This window comes from Chiloscyllium punctatum, chromosome 3 (assembly GCF_047496795.1).
Source record: "Chiloscyllium punctatum isolate Juve2018m chromosome 3, sChiPun1.3, whole genome shotgun sequence".
NCBI classification, from domain to species: Eukaryota; Metazoa; Chordata; class Chondrichthyes; order Orectolobiformes; family Hemiscylliidae; genus Chiloscyllium; species Chiloscyllium punctatum.
Genome location: NC_092741.1, coordinates 90,347,650 through 90,370,099, shown reverse-complemented (window position 1 = coordinate 90,370,099; position 22,450 = coordinate 90,347,650). Strand labels below are relative to the sequence as shown.

Sequence of the window (22,450 nt, the reverse complement as noted above, 5' to 3'; positions counted from 1 at the left end):
GTTAAAATTAGAACTTGTGCTATACATGGGGATAAGTAAATGAGGAAAATTGTACCTCATATCTTGAACTACTTAACATTCCCCCAGCAATGTAAATGTCTCACTTTAGATAACAACAGCTAACAGTTCTGGTCTTGAGTAAAGTCCAAAGGTTATAATAGGAAAATAACACAAGAAACTCTCTTGTCACTACAATAAGCTAATTATTATCTTCAGCCCAGGAAAAGTTTGAGGTGAACAATCGAATGACGCAATTTATTTTTCTAGTCCTAGTATAATCTTCAAGTATTCTGGCTACTGAAGTCAATGTAATGAAATAAAGTTGTGGTCCCAGAATATGGAAATGAATCTGAATTTGCAAAGTCATTTGGATCACCAGATTAACAGTCATCTAGGTGCACGTAATGCTCAATTGAAAACTGCATCAAGAAATCTGTCCCAGATACTCAATGTTCACCACTTCCTACACATTAAAAGTTAACCTTTCTCCTTCTCTTCCATTTCAGATTAGAATCATTCTGTAATATTATTTCTGACCTTAAGTTTTGAACTCTCTGCCAGTTTAAAAAGGTAGAAATACTTTTTAATGTGAATTAGAATATAACATAATGCAATGATATCAGTTTTTTGTTTCAGTCATAAAGTATAGGAAGATACGATCTCCTTCAAAGTTCAGTAAAGTCTGGATTTTCAATGTGTGCTTTCAGAAACGGGATTGTTTGGGGTTCCGCTGTCAGTGCTATTGGAACAGGATCAGAAAAAAGTTCCAGGGACTAAGGTCCCACTCATACTTCACAAAGTAAGTATAGAATTCCTGTGTATTCGATTGAAATTAACTTCAAATTATTTAAGTTTTGTCAATTTGATACCAGAATCCTCAAAATATCCATGCATGAAACAGGCATTTTTGTGGATATCACCAAAATTGGGGGATAGTGACCAATGAAGAAGGTTATCTAAGATTGTAAAGCGATCTTAATCGATTGGGTCAGTAGCCTGAGTGAATGGCAGATGGATTTTTATTTGGATCAATGCAAGGTATTGCATTTCGATAAACAAGAGCAGGACTTATTCAATTCTAAGTAGGGCCTTGGGTCGTATTGTAAAACAGAGACGTAGGGGTTCATGTACATAATTCTTTGAAGTTTGTGTCACATGTGGACGGGGTGGTGAAGAAGGTGTTTAGCACACTTGCTCAGACTTTTTGAGTATAGGAGTCGGGAAGTCATGTTGAGATTGTATAGGATGTTGGTGAGGCCTAGACAGGAGTACAGCATCCAGTTCTGGTCGTCCTGCTATGGGAAGAATCTTATCAAGCTGAGAGGGTTCAGATAAGATTTACCAGGACAGTGAAGGGAATAGAAGGTTTGATTTATGGATAGAGGTTGGATAGTCAGGAACTTTTTTCATTGGAGCATAGGAGGTTGAGGTTTATAAAATCATGAGTATAGATAAGATAAATGGCAAGTGTCATTTCCCTGTGGTGGGCGATTTAAATACAAGGGGACATATTTTTAAGGGGAGAGGAGAATGTTTTTTTTAGATTAGATTACAGTGTGGAAACAGGCCTTTCGGCCCAACAAGTCCACACCGACCCGCCGAAGCGCAACCCACCCAGACCCGTTCCCCTACATTTACCCCTTCACCTAACGCTACGGGCAATTTATCATGGCCAATTCACCTAACCTGCACATTTTTTTGGATTGTGGGAGGAAACCAGAGCACCCGGAGGAAACCCACGCAGACACAGGGAGAATGTGCAAACTCCACACAGACAGTCGCCTGAGGCGGGAATTGAACCAGGGTCTCTGGCGTTGTGAGGCCGCAGTGCTTGCCACTGTGCTGCCCTTTAGAAAGGACATGAGGGGCTTTATCCAGAGAGTGTTCATGTGTGGGTGTGGTTTCAGTTGCAGCATTTAAAACACATTTGCATAAGTACATGAATAAAAAGGTTTGGAAGGGTTTGGGATTATAGCTGCCATGGACTGGTTTGACTGAAGGGTCTGTTTCTATGTTCTATAAATCTATGACTCTATAAATCACATCTGAAGTACTACAGTGGAGGCAAACAGCTCCACCTTAGTGTAGTATCTCAACTAATAAGAAGAGCTTAATGTTTTGGAGGATGGACTAATTAAGGTTGCTTGAGAGTTCATACAACTTCAAACTGGTGTAACATTAACCTTACTATTTGAATTTGATACATGAATGATCCTCAATGTATTGTACATCTATGAGTTATAGATAAATAAATATTTTTCTACATAACTTAGTTGTTCAGAATTTGTAACTCTTTGAAGTCGACAATTTGCCTTACTCTGATTTAGATATTTTGGGTCAAATGATACGAATTTGCTAATATGTGACTAAAATATTTTTGCAGCTTATTGCTCACATTGAGGAAGAGGGATTAAACACAGAAGGGATTCTACGAGTACCTGGACTTGCATCAAGAATTAAGGTATCTTTTAGAAAAATTAATATCAACTGGGAGGAACTTGCAGATACACAAAGTAAAATTAAACACTAAATTACTAACTTTGTAATACAATCAAGAGAATCACTAAAATAAGTTATTTAATTAGTGTGAAGTATCATAGAATAGCCATCATGCATGTGCATCAAGAGACTTCAAAAGAAACCCTTCGACATGTTTTTAATGCTCTTTGTTTAGTGAGATCAAAACCAGTTGACAACTTGTTAAAATCACTGTAGATTGTTTTAACCTAGTCAGAAGCATGGATGTAGTGAGGAAAGCCGGATGGTGAGGCCATCATTGTACCACGGAAAGTGACTGGCCCAGATGGAGTCCCCAATCGTGCACTTACATCCTGCTGGGATCAGCTGGCAGGAGTATTCGCAGACATCTTTAACTTCTTCTTACTCCAATCTGAGGTTCCCACCTGCTTCAAGAAGACCACTATAATCCCAGCGCAAAAGAAAAATCAGGCAGCGTGTCTTAATGACTACCATCCTCTGGCTCTGACATCTACCATTTTGTAGTGTTTCACGAGGTTAGTTGTGGTGAATATAAGTTCCAGCCTCCCAGCTGCCTTGATCCAATACAATTCAACTACCATCACAATAAATCCATGGCAGATGCTGTCCCTCTGGCCTTGCACTATCCCTGGAACATCTGGAGAATTAGGACACCTACATCAGGCTCCTATTTATTGACTACAGCTTTGCTGTGTACACCATAATTCCAACCAAACCCCTCTCCAAACTCCAAGACGTAGGACTCAACTCCCCTCTCCGCAACTGGATCCTTTACTTCCTGAACCGCAGAGCACAATCGGTAAGAATAGTTGACAACAGTTCCTTCATGGTAATTCCCAACGTGATTGCCCTGCAAGACAGCATACTCAAGCTCTTACTATACACCTGAAATAGTCATGACTGTGTGGCCAAAGTCTGCTCTAACTCCATTTTCAAGTTTGCTGATGATGCTATACTAATGGGTCAGATCTTAAACAACAATGAAACAGAGTACATGAAAGAGTTAGAAAGCTTGGTGGCATGGCGTAAAGACAATGATCTCTCCCTCAATGTCAGGAAAATGAAGGCGCTGGTCATTAACTTCAGGAAGCGGAATGGAGGATATGCCCCTCTCTGTATCATAGAGTCATAGAGATGTATAGCATGGAAACCGACCCTTCGGTCCAACCCGTCCATGCCGACCAGATATTCCAACCCAATCTAGTCCCACCTGCCAGCATCTGGCCCATATCCCTCCAAACCCTTCCTATTCATATACCCATCCATATGCCTCTTAAATGTTGCAATTGTACCAGCCTCTACCACTTCCTCTGGCAGCTTATTCAATACATGTACTGTCCTCTGCATTAAAAAGTTGCCCTGTTGGTCTCTTTTATATCTTTCCCCTCTCACCCTAAACTTATGCCCTCTAGTTCTGGACTCGCCAACCCCAGGGAAAAGACTTTGCCTATTTACCCTATCCATGCCTCTCATAATTTTGTAAACCTCTATAAGGTCACCCCTCAGCCCCCATCGCTCCAGGGGAAACAACCCCAGCCTATTCAGCCTCTCCCTATAGCTCAAACCAATGGCGATCAATGAGAAATGGTCAAGAGCTTCAATATTCTAGGAGTAAAGATCACCAACAATCTGTCCTAGTCCATCTACATTGACGTTAGTTAAGTAAGCACACCAATGCATGCTACATGCTCAGAAGGCTAAGGAAGTTTAGCCTGTTCATAATGACTCCAAATTTGTATAGATACGCCATAAAAAGTCTCTTATTCTGATGTATCACAGTTTGCTATGTAATTGTACTGCCTAAGACTGCAAGAAATTAGAGTCATCAACACAGCCTAGTCCATCATGAAACCCAGCCTTCCAACCATTGACTCCATCCCCACTTCCTGCTGTCATGGAAAAGTAGCCAGCATAATCAAAGATTTAATAACAGCTTCTTCCCTGCTGTTATCAGACTTTTGAATGGACCTCTCCTGAATTAAAGATGATCTTTCTCTGCACCTTCTCTGTAGCTCTAACACCATATTTTGCACTATTACCCTGATGTACTTACGTAAGGTATGATTTGCCTGGATAACACACACAATAACTTTTCATTGTGTCTCAGTAGATGTGATAATAATATCAAATCAAATCAGCACCCAGAGTCTCTGAGCCCAGGACAGTTTTTAAATGGCAAAGTGATCTTAGAGCAAAGCAAAACACCAAAGAAAATCATTCTATATATCATCAAGACTTAACTGTGCACAGTCTCAGTCAATTCCACTATTTCGTTTTCATTGAAAATGGTGCAAAAGCAGAAATAAATGCCCATATCACTCCAATACTACATTTGGCACTACAGCCGCATACTGGCGCTGCTCAGCTATTTCTTGTAAAAGTGGAAAATATTTTTTAAAAAGCAACAAGATGACAGAAACAAAAGGAGGGAAGCCAACACTATAAAGAAACATTACACTTCAACACAACCCCAATATATTTCGGCAATTTTTAAATGGCACAAAACTGGTGTTCCCAATCAGAGAATATTTCAGTGGTCAAGGATATTCAGCCTTTGATCTTCAGATAAGCATTTTCCAAGGCGGTCTTTGAGATACACAACAACGTAGAGTTGACAAGCAGAAACCAATAGCCAAATTCCGCACTCAACCATGATCTCGGGTTCATGTCGCGCTATGTGTAAACCCACCTCTTTTTTTTGCTTGTAAAATGTCTGAAAGCTTATGATTTTAAATAAACCTGTTGGCCTATAATTTGGTGCCATGTGACTTCTGGTAATGACACACAGTAGAGGTGGTACTTTGAACCCAAACTTCCTGACTGAGGGATGTGGACTCTTTGACTGCACCCAAGAACCTTCTGGAAGTCCACTTGATTAAATGATTAATTAGTCAATCATATTAAAAACTTGGGCTCTAATTTCAATGTCATTGAGACTCAGGTGAGTTACATGAGGGCAATTCAATAATCAATAAATTACACAATAGATTTCTTAATTTACGCAAACAAAATTTCTTGTATAACCATAAAAAATATATGTATGAGAATAATTGTGAACAACCATTCCACATATAGAGGGATATGCAGGACCTTGCTCTCAAATGTAAACTAATGTTTTACTTATGATGCTGTTAAAGATAAAGCATTAACCTTTTCTCGCCCATCTGTTTAAGAGTCTGCGTGTGGAGCTCGAAGCAAAGTTCTATGAGAAAAACTTTAACTGGGAAAATGTACGTCAGCACGATGCAGCAAGTATACTAAAGCTCTTCATAAGAGAGCTGCCTCATCCGTTGGTCACTCTCGAGTACCTTGATGCCTTCCTAGCTGTACAGAGTAAGTTATTAATGTTGCATGTGTCGTAGAACCAACTACTGGCAGATAATTTGCTGAGGTGGAGTGCTGTTACCAATCAGCTTCTGTGTAAAGGGTCTGTGGACCTATTTGATTAACACCGATAAAGGGTGAACTACTCGTAAGTTTTAATGGGAAGGGACATTTGTCTTAAAAACAAGATGTAGTTTATTGTGTGATGGTAAGAGGCACAAGTAATGTTAGCTAGTTAGGTTTAATTACGAAGAATAGTGATATTAGAGATTTTATCCTTCTCTCAGTCACACCGCAGACAAAAAAAATTGTTCTGTTGACAACAAATTTCTTACCACCTGCTGTTGTTGTTCATTGCAAGGATTTACAGGTTGATCTTCAATTTATATTTGGCTATGTTATGAATGTCTTTACCTAGATCTCTTAACTCAGGGGCAGGGTGCTTTCAGCAGCTGAAACAACTTCTCATTCAATAGACATCTTAACAGCAAGGCTCCAGTTTTAACTCCAGGCAGGTTTAAGTTTGTTGGTCAAGGTGTTAAATTGGAAATTCTCCCACTGCCTAAGAAAATAGTCTCTGGCCATTTCAATACTCATTTAATTAAAATGCTGTCAGACTTCTTCAGTGAATGTTGTAGTGACAATCAAAAGGTTTGTTATTTTAATTGTCAAAAAGACATCCTGCATTGCCAAGAGAAGGAAGGAAGCTGCCTTTATTCTATCTTGATTGTAGTGAGCTTCACTTCACCTCTATCCGTCTGTAGTCCCTTCTCAGAATTTTCCTTTGAACTATTACTCATGTGGCAAATGACCTGTTAAGGAGAGTGGTGATAGACAGCAGTAGCTCTCATGTAAAATATTTACAAAATGCAAGACCCAATTTCAGGCAAGATTGGAGCTCCTCACTTGGGGTGAATTAATTTCTGCCGGATGAATTTCTACTGTTTGTATTAATTTCACTGTAGGTTGATTTGCTTTAGTAACATGATACAAATGTTTGTTTGACAGATCTAGCACATAGAAAACATAAGCTACAGGCTCTTAACTTGTTGGTCCTTCTCCTCCCGGACCAAAATAGGGACACGCTGAAGGTATGGCTATTGTATTAAACATATGTACTTCTTTTCCCTCAAACTTGAATTTCAAAATATGAAGAAGATTGTTTGTTTATTTTGCCTAAATTTTGGTTTCTTATTCAAAATAAAATAATTTTTTTGACACAGTAAATCATTTTTGGGTCTAGCTCTGTAAGCAACAGGTTGCTTTTATGTGCTCCAAATTTCCACATTTTTGGAAGTTCTTTTAACACAAATAACTATTCTTTCTTGGGTTGTGGCAATATTTGGTTTACATTCCTAATAGCCCTTGAACTGTTAAGAGTCAGTCAGTTACATTCCTGTCTGGTCTGGTGTCTACCAGATCCTATGAAAACCATAAATTCAGTTGTTCTGTGAGAAAGGTATTTACAAGGATGGATCCATTCTATATCCAGAGTATACAATTGTGGACAGGTCTTCATAATTTGAATGGTCCCAAGAGATTTATGGGGTCATCCTCTCAAAGGTTATCAGTCCCAAAAGACACCTGACCCTGCTGCCTGCGTTCCAGCTCCATCCCAAGGTGTCCTGCAACCACATCTACAAGTATCCAGCTGAGTTTCTAGTCAAATGGTAACCACCCCCCCCTTTCCCCCCCGCTCAGGATATTGACAATGGGGAATTCAGTGATGGTTACACCATTTGAATTTCAATGGGCGATGGTTAGATTGTCTCCTAATGGAGATGGCCGTTGCTTGGCATTTGTGTGACATAATGTTACTTGGCACTTGTCAGCAAAAGCATGTATATTGCCCAGATCTTATTGCATTTAAACATGGACTGCTTCAGTGTCTGAGGAGTTGCAAATGGTGCTGAACATTGCACATATCCCCACTTTTGACCTGACCTTTTGATGGAGTGAAGGTCATTTGATGAAGCAGCTGAAGACAATTGGGTCTAGGACACTACACTGAGGAACTCCTGCAGAGATGTCCTAGAGTTGAGGTGACTGAATCCAACAGCCACAACCATCTTTTTATGTGCCAAATATGATTCTAACCAGCAGAGTGTTTGCCCTCTGAAACGCATTGATTCCAGTTTTCTAGGGCACCTAGATTCCAGATTCAGTCAAATGCAGCCTTGATGTGAAGAGCTGTCACTTATGTCTGGAATTCAGCTCTTTTGTCCATGTTTGAACCAAGGCTGTAAAATGAGGTCGGGAGCTGATTAGATCTGGCACACACTGTTGGTACTATCCATCACTTTACTGATGATCAAGTAGACTTTTGGGTGCTAATTGGCCAGGCAGGTTTTATCTTGCTTTTTATGCACAAGATATATATGGGAAGTTTTCCAGTGTTGGCTCGATGTCAGTATTGTAACTGTGCTGGAACAACCCGTGTAGGGAAGCGGGAGGTTCTGGAGTGCAAGTCTTCAGTGCTATTGCCAGAATATTGTCTTTACCCATAGCCTTTGCAGTATCTGGTGCCTCTAACCATTTATTGATATCTCATGGAGTGAAAGAATTGGCTGATGACTGGTATCTGTGAAGCTCGAGACCACTGGAGGAGACTGGATCATTCATTTGGCATTTCTAGCTGAAGCTTGCTGTGAATAGTCCAGCCTTATCTTTTGTTTAACCTGAAACCATGATATTTCATAGGATCCAGAGTCAAAGTTAAGGAGTCCCAGGGCAACTCTGTCCCTGCTGTATACCACTATACTACCACCTCTGCTCGGTCCTTTCTGCGAGTGGAAGACCTATCCGCTGCTGTCTGGGATATTGTCTGTAAGGTATGAATCCATGAGTATGACTGTCAGGCTTTTGCTTGACTAGTCTGTGAGACCGCTTTCCTGTCTATGAGACAGCTAGCCCCCAGGTGTTAGTAAGGAGGACTTTGCAGGGTCAACAGGCTGGTTCTGCCCTTGCCATGGCTATGGGTCTAGAGTCATGTATATAAGCCAGAGCAGATGATGATGGCAGACTTCCTTCCCTTAAGGACATTACTGAAGCAGATGTATTTTTCCTGACAATCATCAATATATTCTTGATTCCAGATTCTTTTCCTAATTGAATTCAAATTCCACCATCTGCCATGGCAGGATTTGAACACAGGCGCCCAGAACATTAGCTGCGCTTCTGGATTAATAGTCTAGCAATAACGCCACTGGGCCATTGTCTACTTAGAATCCCTACAGTGTGAAAACAGGCCATTTGGCCCAACAGGTCCACACCAACTCTCTGAAGAGCAGCCCACCTAGACCCAACCCCCTACCCTATCCCTATGACCCATATTTCCCCTAGCTAACCCACCTAATCTGCAAATCCCTGGGCACTATGGGCAATTTAGTATGGCCAATCTACCTAACCTGCACATCCTTAGACTGTGGGAGGAAACCGGAGTACCACAGATGTGGGGAGAATGTGCAAACTCCACACAGACAGTCGCTCGAGACTGGAATTGAACCCAGGTCCCTGGCATTGTGAGGCAGCAATGCTAACCACTGAGCCATCATGCTGTCCCTGTCTTGTAAATGGTGAAGAGGCTCTGGAGAGGCAAGAGGTGAGTTACTCGTGACAGTATTCCTAGAATCTGACCTAGTCTAATGAGCACTGTATGTGTGTTGCAAGTCCAGTTGAGTTTCTGGTCAATGGTAACCCCAGGATGTTGATCCTGGGTGTTCAGTGATAGTCAAGGGGCAATGACTAGATTGTCTGTCTCTTGTTGGGGATGGCCATTGTCTAGCGTTTGTATGGTGCAAATTATATTTGCCATTGTCAGTCCAAGTAAGCCTGGATATTGTCTAGATCTTCTTGTATTTGAACATGGACTGCTTCAGTATCTGAGGATTCATGAATGGTGTTGTACATTGAACAATTGTTGCCAAACATCTCCATTTCTGACCTTATGATGAAGAGAAGTTCTACTAATCTGTTTTGGTGTTTTTGGCTCGGGCTCAATATTGGCCAATAAATCAGGGATAACTCTGCTTTAAAACTCTTTTACTCTTATGCATCCACTTCTGAAAACATATGGGGTCTTGATTTAATGTCTCATCCAAAAGGCAACATCTGCAATTGTGCAAAACTCTCTTAGAATGGCTTTGGAGTGTTTGCCTGGATTTTTGTATTCAAGTCTCTGAAATGGATCTCTAGTCTAGATCATTCTGACTATGAAGTGGAAGAAAATTGTCACGTTTATAAATCGTTTATATAAACGTTTATATATTGTCATATTTGCAGTGAAGAAGTCTCAATTTTATGAATAAGCCAAATTTACTATGATTAAATAAATTTGTTCACAATTAGAGAAAATGACACTCTATAAATTGTTATTTTCATCACTGTTTCTAATATACAAGTCAGAAATCCATGACAGCAAATTTCCTTTAAATATGCTAAAATAAAGGGTTTTAGCTTGTTTTTTTCCGAAAATATGCAGTTGTGTGTTTTTGGTTCATTTTATTGCACCTTTTTATTTTAAGGTTAGGAATACCCTGCAACCTTGATCATGTAATTACTATCCTTTTCCAGTCATTGCTCGAATTTCTTCAGAGATTAATTGACAACAAAGAGAGCAACAAGATGACGCTAAACAACATTTCTGTCATTATGGCACCCAACCTGTTTATGTTTAAAGGATATTGCTCACAGACTCAATTAGCAATGGCTGCTGGGACAAGCAACATTATGCGCTACTTGATTAAGTACCAAGAACTGCTTTGGACGGTAAGAACAATCTCTGGTTTGCAAAGCACATGTCTGAGTTTGTTGGGTAATATAATGAATTTACTGTCCTGGCGAGGAGACTCGCCACAAGAATACATTTCACACTTAGTAAAGAATATGCAAAAATTCACAAACTGCATGATATATGGTACAATGAAGTGAGAAATGATTGCTTTTAAGCTTGTATAATTATGCATGCAGAAGTGACAGTGAAGTCTCACATTAGCCAATAAAACGTAGGAGTTTGCAGTTTGAAATTTGTATGCATCCACACTATGCGGAAGATATGGCAAATGGTAAAAGATAAATGATCCAGAAATTCAGGCTAACATGGATTTGAATCCAAACTTTAACTTGAGTAACAAAAACCTGGACTTAACAATCTAATCTGATGGCAGTCATGAAACCATCTGCCTTTGTTATGAAAAGCCCACAAGTTTTAATAAAATAATTTTTAAAAATTACAAGTGGATGTAGATTGGATAAGTAAATTAGTCTAACTTTGGCAAATGGGGTTTAAAATGGATAAGCATGAGGTTATCCATTTTGTTCGAAAGAATAGAAAAGCAACTTATTATCTAAATGGAGAGCAACTTCAGTGTGCTTCAGTGCAGAGAGATCTGGGTGTCCTGATGCATGAATTTTAGAAAACTAGGCTATGGGTACAGTAAGAAATAAGGAAGTCAAATGGAATTTTGTTGTTTATTGCTAAAGGAATAGAGTTAAAAAGTAGGAAAGTCTTGCTGCAACTGTACAAATCATTAGTGAGACTGTACCTGAAGAATTTTATGCATGGTTTTAGTTCCCTTACTTGGGGAGGGATGTAGTTGAATTGGAGACAGTTCGGGGGGATTCACGAGATCGATTCTCAGAGAGGTGAGGGGCTTGTTTTATGGACAGTGTTGAGCAGTTTAGGCCTATATTCTCTAGAATTCAGAAGATTGAGAGGAGATCTAATTGAAGCATAGAAGGTGATTAAAGGGATTGACAAAGTAGAAGTAGAGAGGATATTTCCTCTTGTGCGACAATCTAGAAAAGAGGTCATCATTTTAAGGGGTAGCAGATTTAAAACAGATGAGGAGAAATTACTTCTGTTAATGGTTCATGAAACTGTGGAATTCACTATTTCTGACCGTGTGGATGTTCGGACATAGAGTAAATTTGTGGAGGAGTAAGATTATTAATTTACAGCTTCTTGAAGGTTATGGGAAGTGTGCAGGAACGTGGAGTTGAGGCCAAGGTGAGACTAGCCACAATTGTATCAAATGGCGGAGCAGGCTCCTAGGCTTATTCCTGCTCTTAGTTCTTATGTTCTTACCTGGTTCACTCATACCACATTGGGAAGGAAGTCTGCCATTTTATCTTGTCTAGCCTCATGTGATTCCAGATCTACAATAATGTAATTGACCCTGAACTATCCTGGGCAATGGCCTGAGAAGCCATAACCTGTGTCAAACTACTACAAAATCCAAGACCAATAATGGGCGGCATGGTCACTCCATGGTTAGCACTGCTGCTTCACAGCGTCAGGGACCTGAGTTCGATTCCAGACTCTGGCAACTGTCTGTGTGGAGTTGCACATTCTCCCTGTGCAGGTTAGGTGAAGTGGCCATGCTAAATTGCCTATAGTGTTCAGGGATGTGTAGGCTAGGTGCATTAGTCAGGATTAAATATAGGATAACAGGGTAGGAGAATGGGTCTGGGTGGGATACTCTTCAGAGGGTTGGTGTGGACTTGTTGGGCCAAATGGCCTGTTTCCACTCTATAGGGATTCTAATACAATATAATACAAAGAATGAAACTGGATTGACTTACAAACTGGTATTAATATTAGGAAAATGATCCCTATCAATCCTGCATTATGAACATCTCAGGGTTATGCTAAAATTGGGTGAGCTGAATACAGACTAGTGCCATTACAGACACTGTCTCATATACCACCATCATAGGAATGTAGAACAGCGGTGAGCCATTCAGTCTGCCAAGCCTTCCCCCAACATTCAATATGATTGCAGCTGATCAGACACTTCAATGTAATTTCCCCACCTCTTCCCCATAATCCTGCATGACAGTGGAAATCTGCAATCTATCAATCTCTACCTTAAACATACTCAAAATCCACAGCCCTCTGTGATAGAGAATTCCAAAGATTTATGACCTTCTGAGTAAAAACAAATGAAAAATCTCCTCATCTTGGACCTAAGTGGCATCTCCCTTATTTTTAATTTTGTGCCCCTATTTCTAGACAGAAATCAGTTCTCATTCTTTTAATTTATGGAGAATACAAATCTAGTTTGCCCAATGTCTCTTCATAGGACAGATCAAAACTAGCACACAGTCCTCCAGATGTGGTATTATCACCATAATATCCTGTTCCAGTTAGTCTTGAGGGACTTTGTTGGAACATCACGATGATGAGAGTCTAAGTTAATGTGTTAAATGGTGACCATTGTTAACTATAAATGAGCATTTTATTCCAATATCTTTCAGATTCCAAAATTTATTATGAATCAAGTCCGACAACAAAACATTGAAAACCACAAAAAGCTGTCCAAGGAAAAGGCTGTAATGAAGCTTCTAAAAAAGATGACGCATGATAAAGATAGACATGAACGGAACCAAACTGATAGGAGTCTCCATGATGTAAGTCAGCCATTCCAAGGTTTAGATTCATTTTAAAATAGTGTAAAAGTGTAATTAATGATTTATTGGCATCCTTCAAAGTATATCAAATATACCAAAAGATGAATATTTTTGCAGAGGCAATTTATAAAACATTCCATTACATTGTGTAAGCTTTACTAACATTCCTTAATAGGTGCACAGAATTCTAATTGGGAGGAACCTTAGTTGAGGAACTTCAAACTATTGATGATAGTTTGGGGGTTGGAGGGTAGGGTTGTTGTAAAGAGAAGAACTTGTAAATGGTACTGTTCCCACGCATCATGTATTTCTGAGTGGTATGGATCTCTAATTTTGGAAATTGCAGTAAAATGGAATACGCAGAATTACCTTTTGTCAATGTGTTCCTACAGCCAGTCACGCTTCAGGGTGTAATACGAGTTCAGGCACCATCGCTTTCCAAAGTTTCCATGGCAATTCAACTAACAGAAGATCTCAAAGCTGGTGATATATTGGCACGTTTCCAACAATGTCTCAACCAGAACAGGTAGGCCAAATCCTCAGATTTACTTTCTCTGACGTTGTCTTTCTTGCTTACTCATTATTTACCTTGCCACCAAAATAACCAGTTGTTAGCAGATTATATTTGAACTGTGTTTTCATGCTTGATATTATTCATTCTATACAAATTAACTTTGCCCACCTTTTAAAACAAAACAATCTGATAATAACAATGCATTTTGTTCATAACAACAGGATTACTGAGTCTACGAACAAAGAGGAAGTTTGCTTATATGAAATTGGAGGAAACATTGGTAAGAATTTGCTAATTGTATGTAGCATGAGAAATCTATAATTAAATTGCAGGAAGGAATCTGTGTGATTTTCCTTGTGACTCATAACTGTTTTGGAGAAAATAGATTTTTCAGCCAATATGCTTCCTGATAGCAATCAGCCTGTTAAGGCTTCCTCTACATTGTCTGAACCTCAAAGTCAACCTCCCAGCTAGTATGGCATTTTAATTTCTCACACCAGCGGTCTTAGAGTGATAATATCAATCATTGTTGAAAATTAGAAATATTTTTTGTTCAGGGTACATAATGAATAGGTTGAATAATATTTTTCACTTCATTGCTTCTTATTTTTCTGACTTGTACTCACTAATAGACTTGTTTTGAGACTGTTCTGATGGAACTTGTATCTATCATTGCTATCTTCAACTTCTGGGCATCACATTTAGAAAATATATCAAGGTATTAGAGAGAATCTAAAGGAGTTTCACAGACCTGGTTCCAGGGATGAAGAACTTAGTTATGTAGGCAAATTAGAGAAGAGAAGCTGGAGAAGAGACTGGTAGAGATATATAAAATCTTGAAGGGTCTGAACAGAGTGGACAGGGAAAAGCTATGCTGACTTTTTGGGACTATCCAGAACACGATGACACTAATTTAAGAATGTAAGCGAAAGGAACAAAGGAGATATGAGGAGTACAAGGAAATATGGAGAAAAATAACAGGTCAGGCAGCAGTTTTGGAAAGAAACTGACCCTTCACCTGTTGTATTTTTCTAGTTTTATTGTTCTTTCTTCAGATTTCTGACATTTTACTTTATTTGTTTTGGTGTTGTCAAAGAAAAACATGTTCACACACTGTATGGTTAAGTTCTATGCTGTCCGGTAGTGTGGTAGAGGTGGGTTCCATCAAGGCACTGAAGAGGTATTTGGATGGCTATCTAGAAAGGAAGATTGTGCCAGGTTATGGAGTGAAGACTGGGATCTGGCATTGAGCACATTGTTCAATTGGCATCTGTATAGTCTCCTTCTGAGTGTTAAAATTCTGTGACTTAGTTTAACTGAACTGGACTTAGAAAAAGGAAGTCACAGGAAAGAGAGCTACCTAAACTAATTTGTATACCATTTAATGACAATTAATTAACCAATTGTCCTGAATAATCAAACTTGCCAACTTAAATGAAACATTGCTTGGTAGATTTGAGGGAAGAAAGAAGATGCCCCCAAAAATTGACAGATGCTGACTGGCTTGATGTTTGTTTCCACAATGTACTGCTTTATTTCTGTTCATGCAGAATTGTTTACAGTTACTGATTGGATGTAGGTTTACTCACTTAGTTGGAAGGTTTGTTGACATTTTGTCACCATACTAGGTAACATCATCAGTGAGCCTACGGATGAAGCGCAGGTGGCATAGCCCGCTTTCTGTTTGTGTGTTTAGGTTTCCTTGGGTTGGTAATGCCACTTCCTGTGGTGATTTCATTTCCTGTTCTTTTTCTCAGGGGGTGGTAAATGAGATCCAAGTCAATGTGCTTGTTGGTAGAGTTTTGGATGGAATGTCATGCTTTTAGGAATTCTCGTGTGTGTCTCTGTTTGGCCTGCCCTAGGATAGATGTGTTGTCCCAGTCAAAGTGGTGTCCTTCCTCATCTGCATGTAAGGACACTAGTGAGAGTAGGTCATATCTTTTTGTGGCTTGTTAATGTTCGTACATCTTGGTGGCTAGTTTTCTGCCTGTTTGTCAAATGTAGTGTTTGTTAATGATATTAGTTTTGTTTGTTGTCTGTATAGGGTCTTTCAAGTTCATTAGCTGCTGTTTTAGTGTGTTGGTGGAATGTTGGCTACCTTGATGCCAAGCGGTCTGAGTAGTCTGGCAGTCATTTCCGAGATAGCTTTGATGTAAGGGAGAGTGGCTACGGTTTCTGGACGAGTTTTGTCTACTTATTGGGGATTGTTGCTGAGAAATTGGCAGACTATGTTCATTGGGGACCCGTTCTTTCTGAATACACTGTATAAGTGATTTTTCTCTCCTCTGCCAGTTCCTCTGTGCTGCAGTGTGTGATGGCTTGTTGAAATAATGTTCTAGTACAGTTTCATTTGTGGGTGTTGGGATGATTTGCTTCTGTAGTTCAATATTTGGTCAGTATGTGTTATTTTCCTGTAGACGCTGGTTTGAAGTTCCCCATTGGCTGTTCACTTTACTGCGACATATAGGAATGGCAGTTTGTTGTTGTTTTCCTCCTCTCTAGTGAATTTTATGCCAGTAAGAGTATTATTGATGGTCTTGAAGGTTTCCTCTAATTTGTTTCATTTATTGATGACGTAGGTGTCATCACAGTTACTGATTATCGTGATCCTCATTGTACAATTATTTGCTGCATTTTGGATAATGTTGACTCTAGTAGTTTAAGAGACACCCTTAAATATAAATCAGGACCTGTAAATCTGCCAGGCTTGCGTAATTTATGAACCAATTTTCTACATATGATGAAAGACAAAGCTGAAATGTTTCTGTGGTGGGAGCAAGAGCAGGGAGAGTAATAATAGGATTTTTAAAATTAAAATCAGCTGATGCAGAAATTTGGCATTTGATTTGATTTTTTATTATTGTCACATGTACCTGGGTACTGTGAAGGGTTTTGTTTCGTGTGCAGTACAGACTGAGAGAGCTTGCAACATGTCACCATACTCCAGTGTCATCTTGATTCTGTAGTGCTGATCTGTTTGGCACGTAAGATGAAGCTGAGATAGCTTTTGCCACTGGGACATTTATTGTATAGTTAAATAAAACATATGCAAATTTACTGGGCCATGCTTCTTTGAAGAGAATTTTCTTTCAGACACAACATTAGAGCTACTAACTTTTGACATTTGTCGTAGATCAGAAGTTTCTATGATTTTAAAACTGAATTCATATTAACTGTTAAGTAATACCAGTATCAATTGAGCTTTTCTGTAAATGTTTTGATTTCAGGAGAGCGCTGTCTGGATGATGACACCTATATGAAAGACCTATACCAACTGAATCCAAACGCAGAGTGGGTTATAAAGCCTCGGTGTCAATGAAATTGACTTTATTAATAGAGGGGCAGGAAATATCAGATATGAGTGGCCCTGTACAGGAAAACAAATGAGACCATGTAGTTAGACTGGCTCATTCTCCCTGTGCTGGAGTTTTATTATTGGGAGATATCCAGACAATAATCAACCATGTTTAATTCAAGACTAAAACTGAACTTGAAACAGACAGATATGGAATTGAATTTTTAATATGTCATTATTTTTTTAAAAATTAGATTTATATATGTAGATTTGTCTACTTTTAAGGATATGAGTATGGAAGAAAGCTTATTTTATGGGGGGAAGACCGTAAAAAGAAACTCTTATCAGCAAATTGAACCTTTGTTGGACAACAGATTACTTATTGGAGTGGTCTCCTCAAACTGCATGCTTGTGTACCGACAGTTTATCAATTGATAAGCACATAATTATTACAGCCATGCACACCGTGATGGTAAAGTATAGTTTACTGATGCTCTAGCCCATGAGCAAAGAAATAGCAGATTACCCAATGACAGGAAATTAATTGACAAGAAGCAAAGTCTAACGTGATTAATCAGCTGAAATTAACTCCTGCCAGTTCCTGAAGATTGAAACTAACACTCAGCACTTGCCTTTCCTTGGCCTGCCCACCATCTCTCTCCTACACGCCACTTCTCTCCACATCCTTTCCACTTCCCACTGGATCCTCCAGCTCACTACTTCCCTGTCGCCTCCCTCTCATTCACTGCTTCCCTCCCCAACTATCCTTCTCTTTCCATCTCTAATGCTCCCACTCGCACTTCCTCAGTGTGGTAAGCTGAAATCAGGAAGCAGATACTGGGAGGGGAAGTCGGCAAGTGGAGATGGTGAGCAAGAGGTAAGGTGAAAGAGTTTTTTAAGTGTTAAGTAGAAGAGTTTTCAGCTGTTAATACCACTGATCTAGTCATTTTGCTGTGACTAGTTTTGTGGAATTATTAAAGCAAGATTGCTTTCAAAAAAATTCAGCATATTAAAAGACAAGTGCACATAAAGGGCATTTGTGGCTTTCTAGCCCAGTTCTTCTCCAAGTAATAATTAGATTAGATTAGATTACTTACAGTGTGGAAACAGGCCCTTCGGCCCAACAAGTCCACACCGCCCCGCCGAAGCGCAACCCACCCATACCCCTACATTTACCCCTTCCTAACACTATGGGCAATTTAGCATGGCCAATTCACCTGACCTGCACATCTTTTGACTGTGGGAGGAAACCGGAGCACCCGGAGGAAACCCACGCAGACACGGGGAGAATGTGCAAACTCCACACAGTCAGTCGCCTGAGGCAGGAATTGAACCCGGGTCTCTGGCGCTGTGAGGCAGCAGTGCTAACCACTGTGCCACCGTGCCGCCCAAATGTGATGGTTCTTGATGGGACATGACAAACTACACATGCCACCTCTCAAATCAGTTCTATATGCATTGCAAGAAAGAGTTTGCTTTCATAGTCCACACTGGTTTAAAACATGAACCCTCATCCTGCACTCCCATAACATTCTGGAAATGGGTGTGTTCTGCTCCTCCACAATCTCCATCGATTCAGGCCAACTTGTAAATGGTTTGTGGTTCATGGTACCTCCAAGGTATCATGAACCATATTCTGTATGAGGGAACTTTTCGGAAAGCAAGTTCAGCAGATCTTATGCATCACAAACTGTGCCGCCCTGCCTAACCCCCATGGCTCTTCAGGGCCTCCATGCCAGCTTATGGCTTTTCCATGTCTATTCACCCCCAATATACTGTATAGAAACAGCAAATATTCTGTGGAATATCAAACAAAAGCTTTAACAATGTCGTCCATTCGTTCATTGATTTGGTTTCCACTTAAACAAAGAACTCTTTTTGCAACAAACCAATAAAAGGTTCAATCATCCATGTAAAAAAAGTTGTGGATTTAACAGGAGATCAGAGAGCCAGAGCTGTGTCAATCAATCAGTGTTTTCCTTGGGGATCAGCTGTTTTAAAATATTAATGGAGTTATTGGCCAAGAATAGATAACAAAGTGTGGTTTAGAGAGCGGGGAGACATAGCCTAGCATGATGAGCTTTGGGGTGGGATGGAGGTGGCATGGCAGGGGAGTGCGAGCAGTGAAGGTTATAGCATTCTTTTTAGTTATAACTAGGATGGAGTCTCAGTCTTTTTAAACAGCCCACCTTGGCAATCATTGTGACTACCCTGGACCTCTTTCCCAAGTGCTGCCCACACAAACCTGCACCCCACACCCAACAATGAAAATCCTGGTATTCCCGGAATTTCCTCCTAAGAAAATTCTGCCTAATTATGTTTCTTGATGCAAAAAAACAAAAGACTTTGCTGTTTCCACACATTCAAAGCACTTTTAAGGAGGGAAAACACTCAGTATGTGGAATCATGAAAAGTTGCCTTTGCAGTTTATCTACTAATTCAAAAGGCTAGCTGCCTTGGCTCTGGTTGTTTAAAGTTTGTCATGTGAGAACTAAAGATCCTTGCCTTGCGCTGTCCCTGCTAATTCAAGTTTTCTTTTATTAAGTGACTACAATAGGTGCTACGATGGATGCTTCCGGTAAGGTGTCAGTGGAGTAGGGCTTCTGAGTCTGGGGCTTGTCCATTCTGTCCGTTCTTATTTTCATTTCTTCTTTTTTTTTTATGTTTTCACTTTTCACTTTTTTTTTCTTAATGTATTGCCCTCTTGTTGAAGAGCTCAGTGGCGGTGACTGCATCAGCGGTGGCAAGTAGTTCCAGCGTGGGCTTGTGGCAGTCGGTGAGTGGATTTGTGGTGGCACCAAGTGAGAGTTTGGATTCTGGTAGCTTCTGCATTGGTGAGGTGGTAATAGTACCAACTCGTGGCTGCTGTGGTGTGGCGAGTTTGGGTTTCTAGAAGCATCTGAGTCCAGCACAGAATCATGGCGGTAATGGCAGGGTCGAGGTTGGGCCGATGCGGTAGCCGCATCAGTGGGGGTCTCTGCATTGGCAAAGGTCAATGATTCTCATAGTGGTAAGGGTGTCAGTGGAGGCAAGATGGTGCCAAAGAATGGTGACTTTTATTCCAGTGGTGACATTGCAGCAAAGGGATTTGAGCCAGGGAGGCCAGGCACATAGCCCACGACACAGCACTTAATAAGCAGGGCTGTAAAGAACACATGTTCTTTATTTCTTCTACCTCTATATTCTATGCTTTGGTTTATTTTTCGCTTTTTTAAGTTGACGCCAGAGAGTGGCGACAATATACAACACTTTTCACTGTATTTTGTAAGAAAATACATGACAATAAATAAACCAAATCATCAAATCAATTTTAAAAACCAGCAAATACCTCTCTTTTTATGCACGGTAGTTTAGTAGTTATGGCTAGTTAACCGAGAAGTTGTGACTACAAATTCCGCTTGGTAAGTTTAAAATTGTATTCAATAATTTGCAGACCAACATATTACCATGTCAGTGGATTGAGGTGATTTTTTTTCTTCTTCTTCTTCCACACATATGGTAACCTTTTAAAACTATATATATTCCACACAGTTTTTGTTTGTCTTTACTGGTAGCACAGTTGTGGACATTATCTTGATATTGGTGTACTTAACCAAATTCTCTCCACGAATGAATGGAAACATTAGCGAGAACATTGCTTGTTCATAAAACATGACAACCTAAGTCAATCGTGCCCCACAGCTCCACAAAACAAATTAAAATAAGGCAAAACGAATTAAAGTAAGGTCTGTAAGAGCGAGCTTGAAGATATTTTGTAGATTACATCACAAACACATTAGGACTAAATAGGCAGAGAAACATTCTCTCTGTTACCTAGCATGGTGACAAAATGTCTGAAAATGAACCTTCCAGCTCAGTGAGCAAACTTATATCCAGAACCTCAACCTGAGCTACACATCTTCTCAAAACTTGCTAACATTCTCTCATAGAAACATTTTTTTTTAAATTAGTTTAGGTCCATTATTGGGCAGGCTGGAGGTAGCAGAACCTTAGACCTTATTTCTATGATGTCAGGGAGTTATGGTGTGCAAAAGATCTCATATTGTGCACCATTATGTTCAATTGGAATAAACATTAATCCAGTCCAGTGGGTTGAATAACTTGCTCTGCCCACTGTTTTATGCAGCCACTAAGCATCCAAAATAGCTTTTAATTTATTTCTTACATTTTTCATGCAGGACCATTAACCAACTTAAAATAAGAAGGTTAATGTCTGTATTAAAATAACAAATAATTAATTGTACAAGCATGTCGTGTCCAACTGCGTAGCGAGGTCAGGCAGCATCTGAGAAGCAGGAAAATTGATGTTCCGGGAAAAATCCCTAGGCTCCTGCCCAAAACGTCGATTTTCCTGCTCCTTGGATGCTGCCTGACCTGCTGTGCTTTTCTAGCACCACTCTAATCTTGACTCTGATCTCCAGCATTTGCAGTACTCACTTTTGCCTGTGTAGTGAGGTGGTGATACACTGGTATTATGACTGGGCTGCAGAGGCCCAAGTTTGTGCCTAGTTTCAAAACCTATCATACAGCTAAAGAATCTGACACTCATCGGTAGTCTCAGCATTGTTGATCATGAGAATATCGTAATTTGTCATAAAACATATTCAGTATGCTGCATCCTTCATTGAAGGAAATCTGCTGCTTGTCTGGAAGAGGTGTGCCTCCAAACTCGTAATGATGCGGCTGACTCTTAACAGCCCTCTGAAAGTGACCAAGGTAGACACTCCATTCAGTAGCGATAAGAGATGGAGAATAAATGCTTACCCACCCAGCAACGCTAACACCCCATTAAAGAATAAAGGAAATAAAATTGCAAGCATTAATCTTTCAACTTAATTCCATGCGGCTGATCAATTTTTAAAATCATCTTGAAAAACTGTTGCAAACATAAATGAGATTGATGTTCAATAACAGTAAAAGTGAGAGAGAAATTAAAAAATAATGAGTCAACATATTTGTGGAAATGGTCTCCTGAGGCAAAATAAAAATGTCACGTGAAATTTAGAAAATATTTTGCATTTTACCTTCTAAGACTTGTATGATATTTGCCATAAAACAGCATGCTTTAATGAGTCTTCATCATATTGATTCAATTGTACTGCTTTGTCAGAGGATTTCTGTGATATTTGTTTAAAAAGCAAATGATCCAATTCTTTTAGACTTTTGTTGAATATGTTCAAAATTAAATGGCTATTTTATATATAAATATTGCTATTGTTTGAATATATTTTCAGTTTTTTAACTGTACAGTTAATATTTTCTAGTTCTGTAAATAAAAAGTATATTTGATCCATTTGTTGCAATGATGTCCATTGCTTTGTGATTTAAGGTTTTCCATAAGAGAACATTGCACGTGCATGTGCAGAATATTTATATAACATATTCATCACTAACACAAACTTGCAATG

The 22,450-nt window shown here is 39.5% G+C and overlaps 1 protein-coding gene across 3 annotated transcripts in view; it reads left to right on the top strand.

The window, feature by feature from the left end:
* The window catches only part of arhgap18 (Rho GTPase activating protein 18), a 138,193-nt gene extending 115,963 nt beyond the window's left edge, over positions 1-22,230 (top strand). For all 3 annotated transcript variants that reach the window (XM_072556035.1, XM_072556034.1, XM_072556040.1), the window contains exons 7-15: positions 708-799; positions 2,384-2,461; positions 5,673-5,832; positions 6,832-6,914; positions 10,396-10,590; positions 13,081-13,233; positions 13,626-13,759; positions 13,969-14,027; positions 16,975-22,230. In XM_072556035.1, the coding sequence (XP_072412136.1) occupies positions 708-799; positions 2,384-2,461; positions 5,673-5,832; positions 6,832-6,914; positions 10,396-10,590; positions 13,081-13,233; positions 13,626-13,759; positions 13,969-14,027; positions 16,975-17,066 (1,046 nt within the window). In that variant the 3' untranslated portion in view covers positions 17,067-22,230. The remainder of the gene's footprint in view (positions 1-707; positions 800-2,383; positions 2,462-5,672; positions 5,833-6,831; positions 6,915-10,395; positions 10,591-13,080; positions 13,234-13,625; positions 13,760-13,968; positions 14,028-16,974) is intronic.
* Positions 22,231-22,450: the final 220 nt, after the last annotated feature.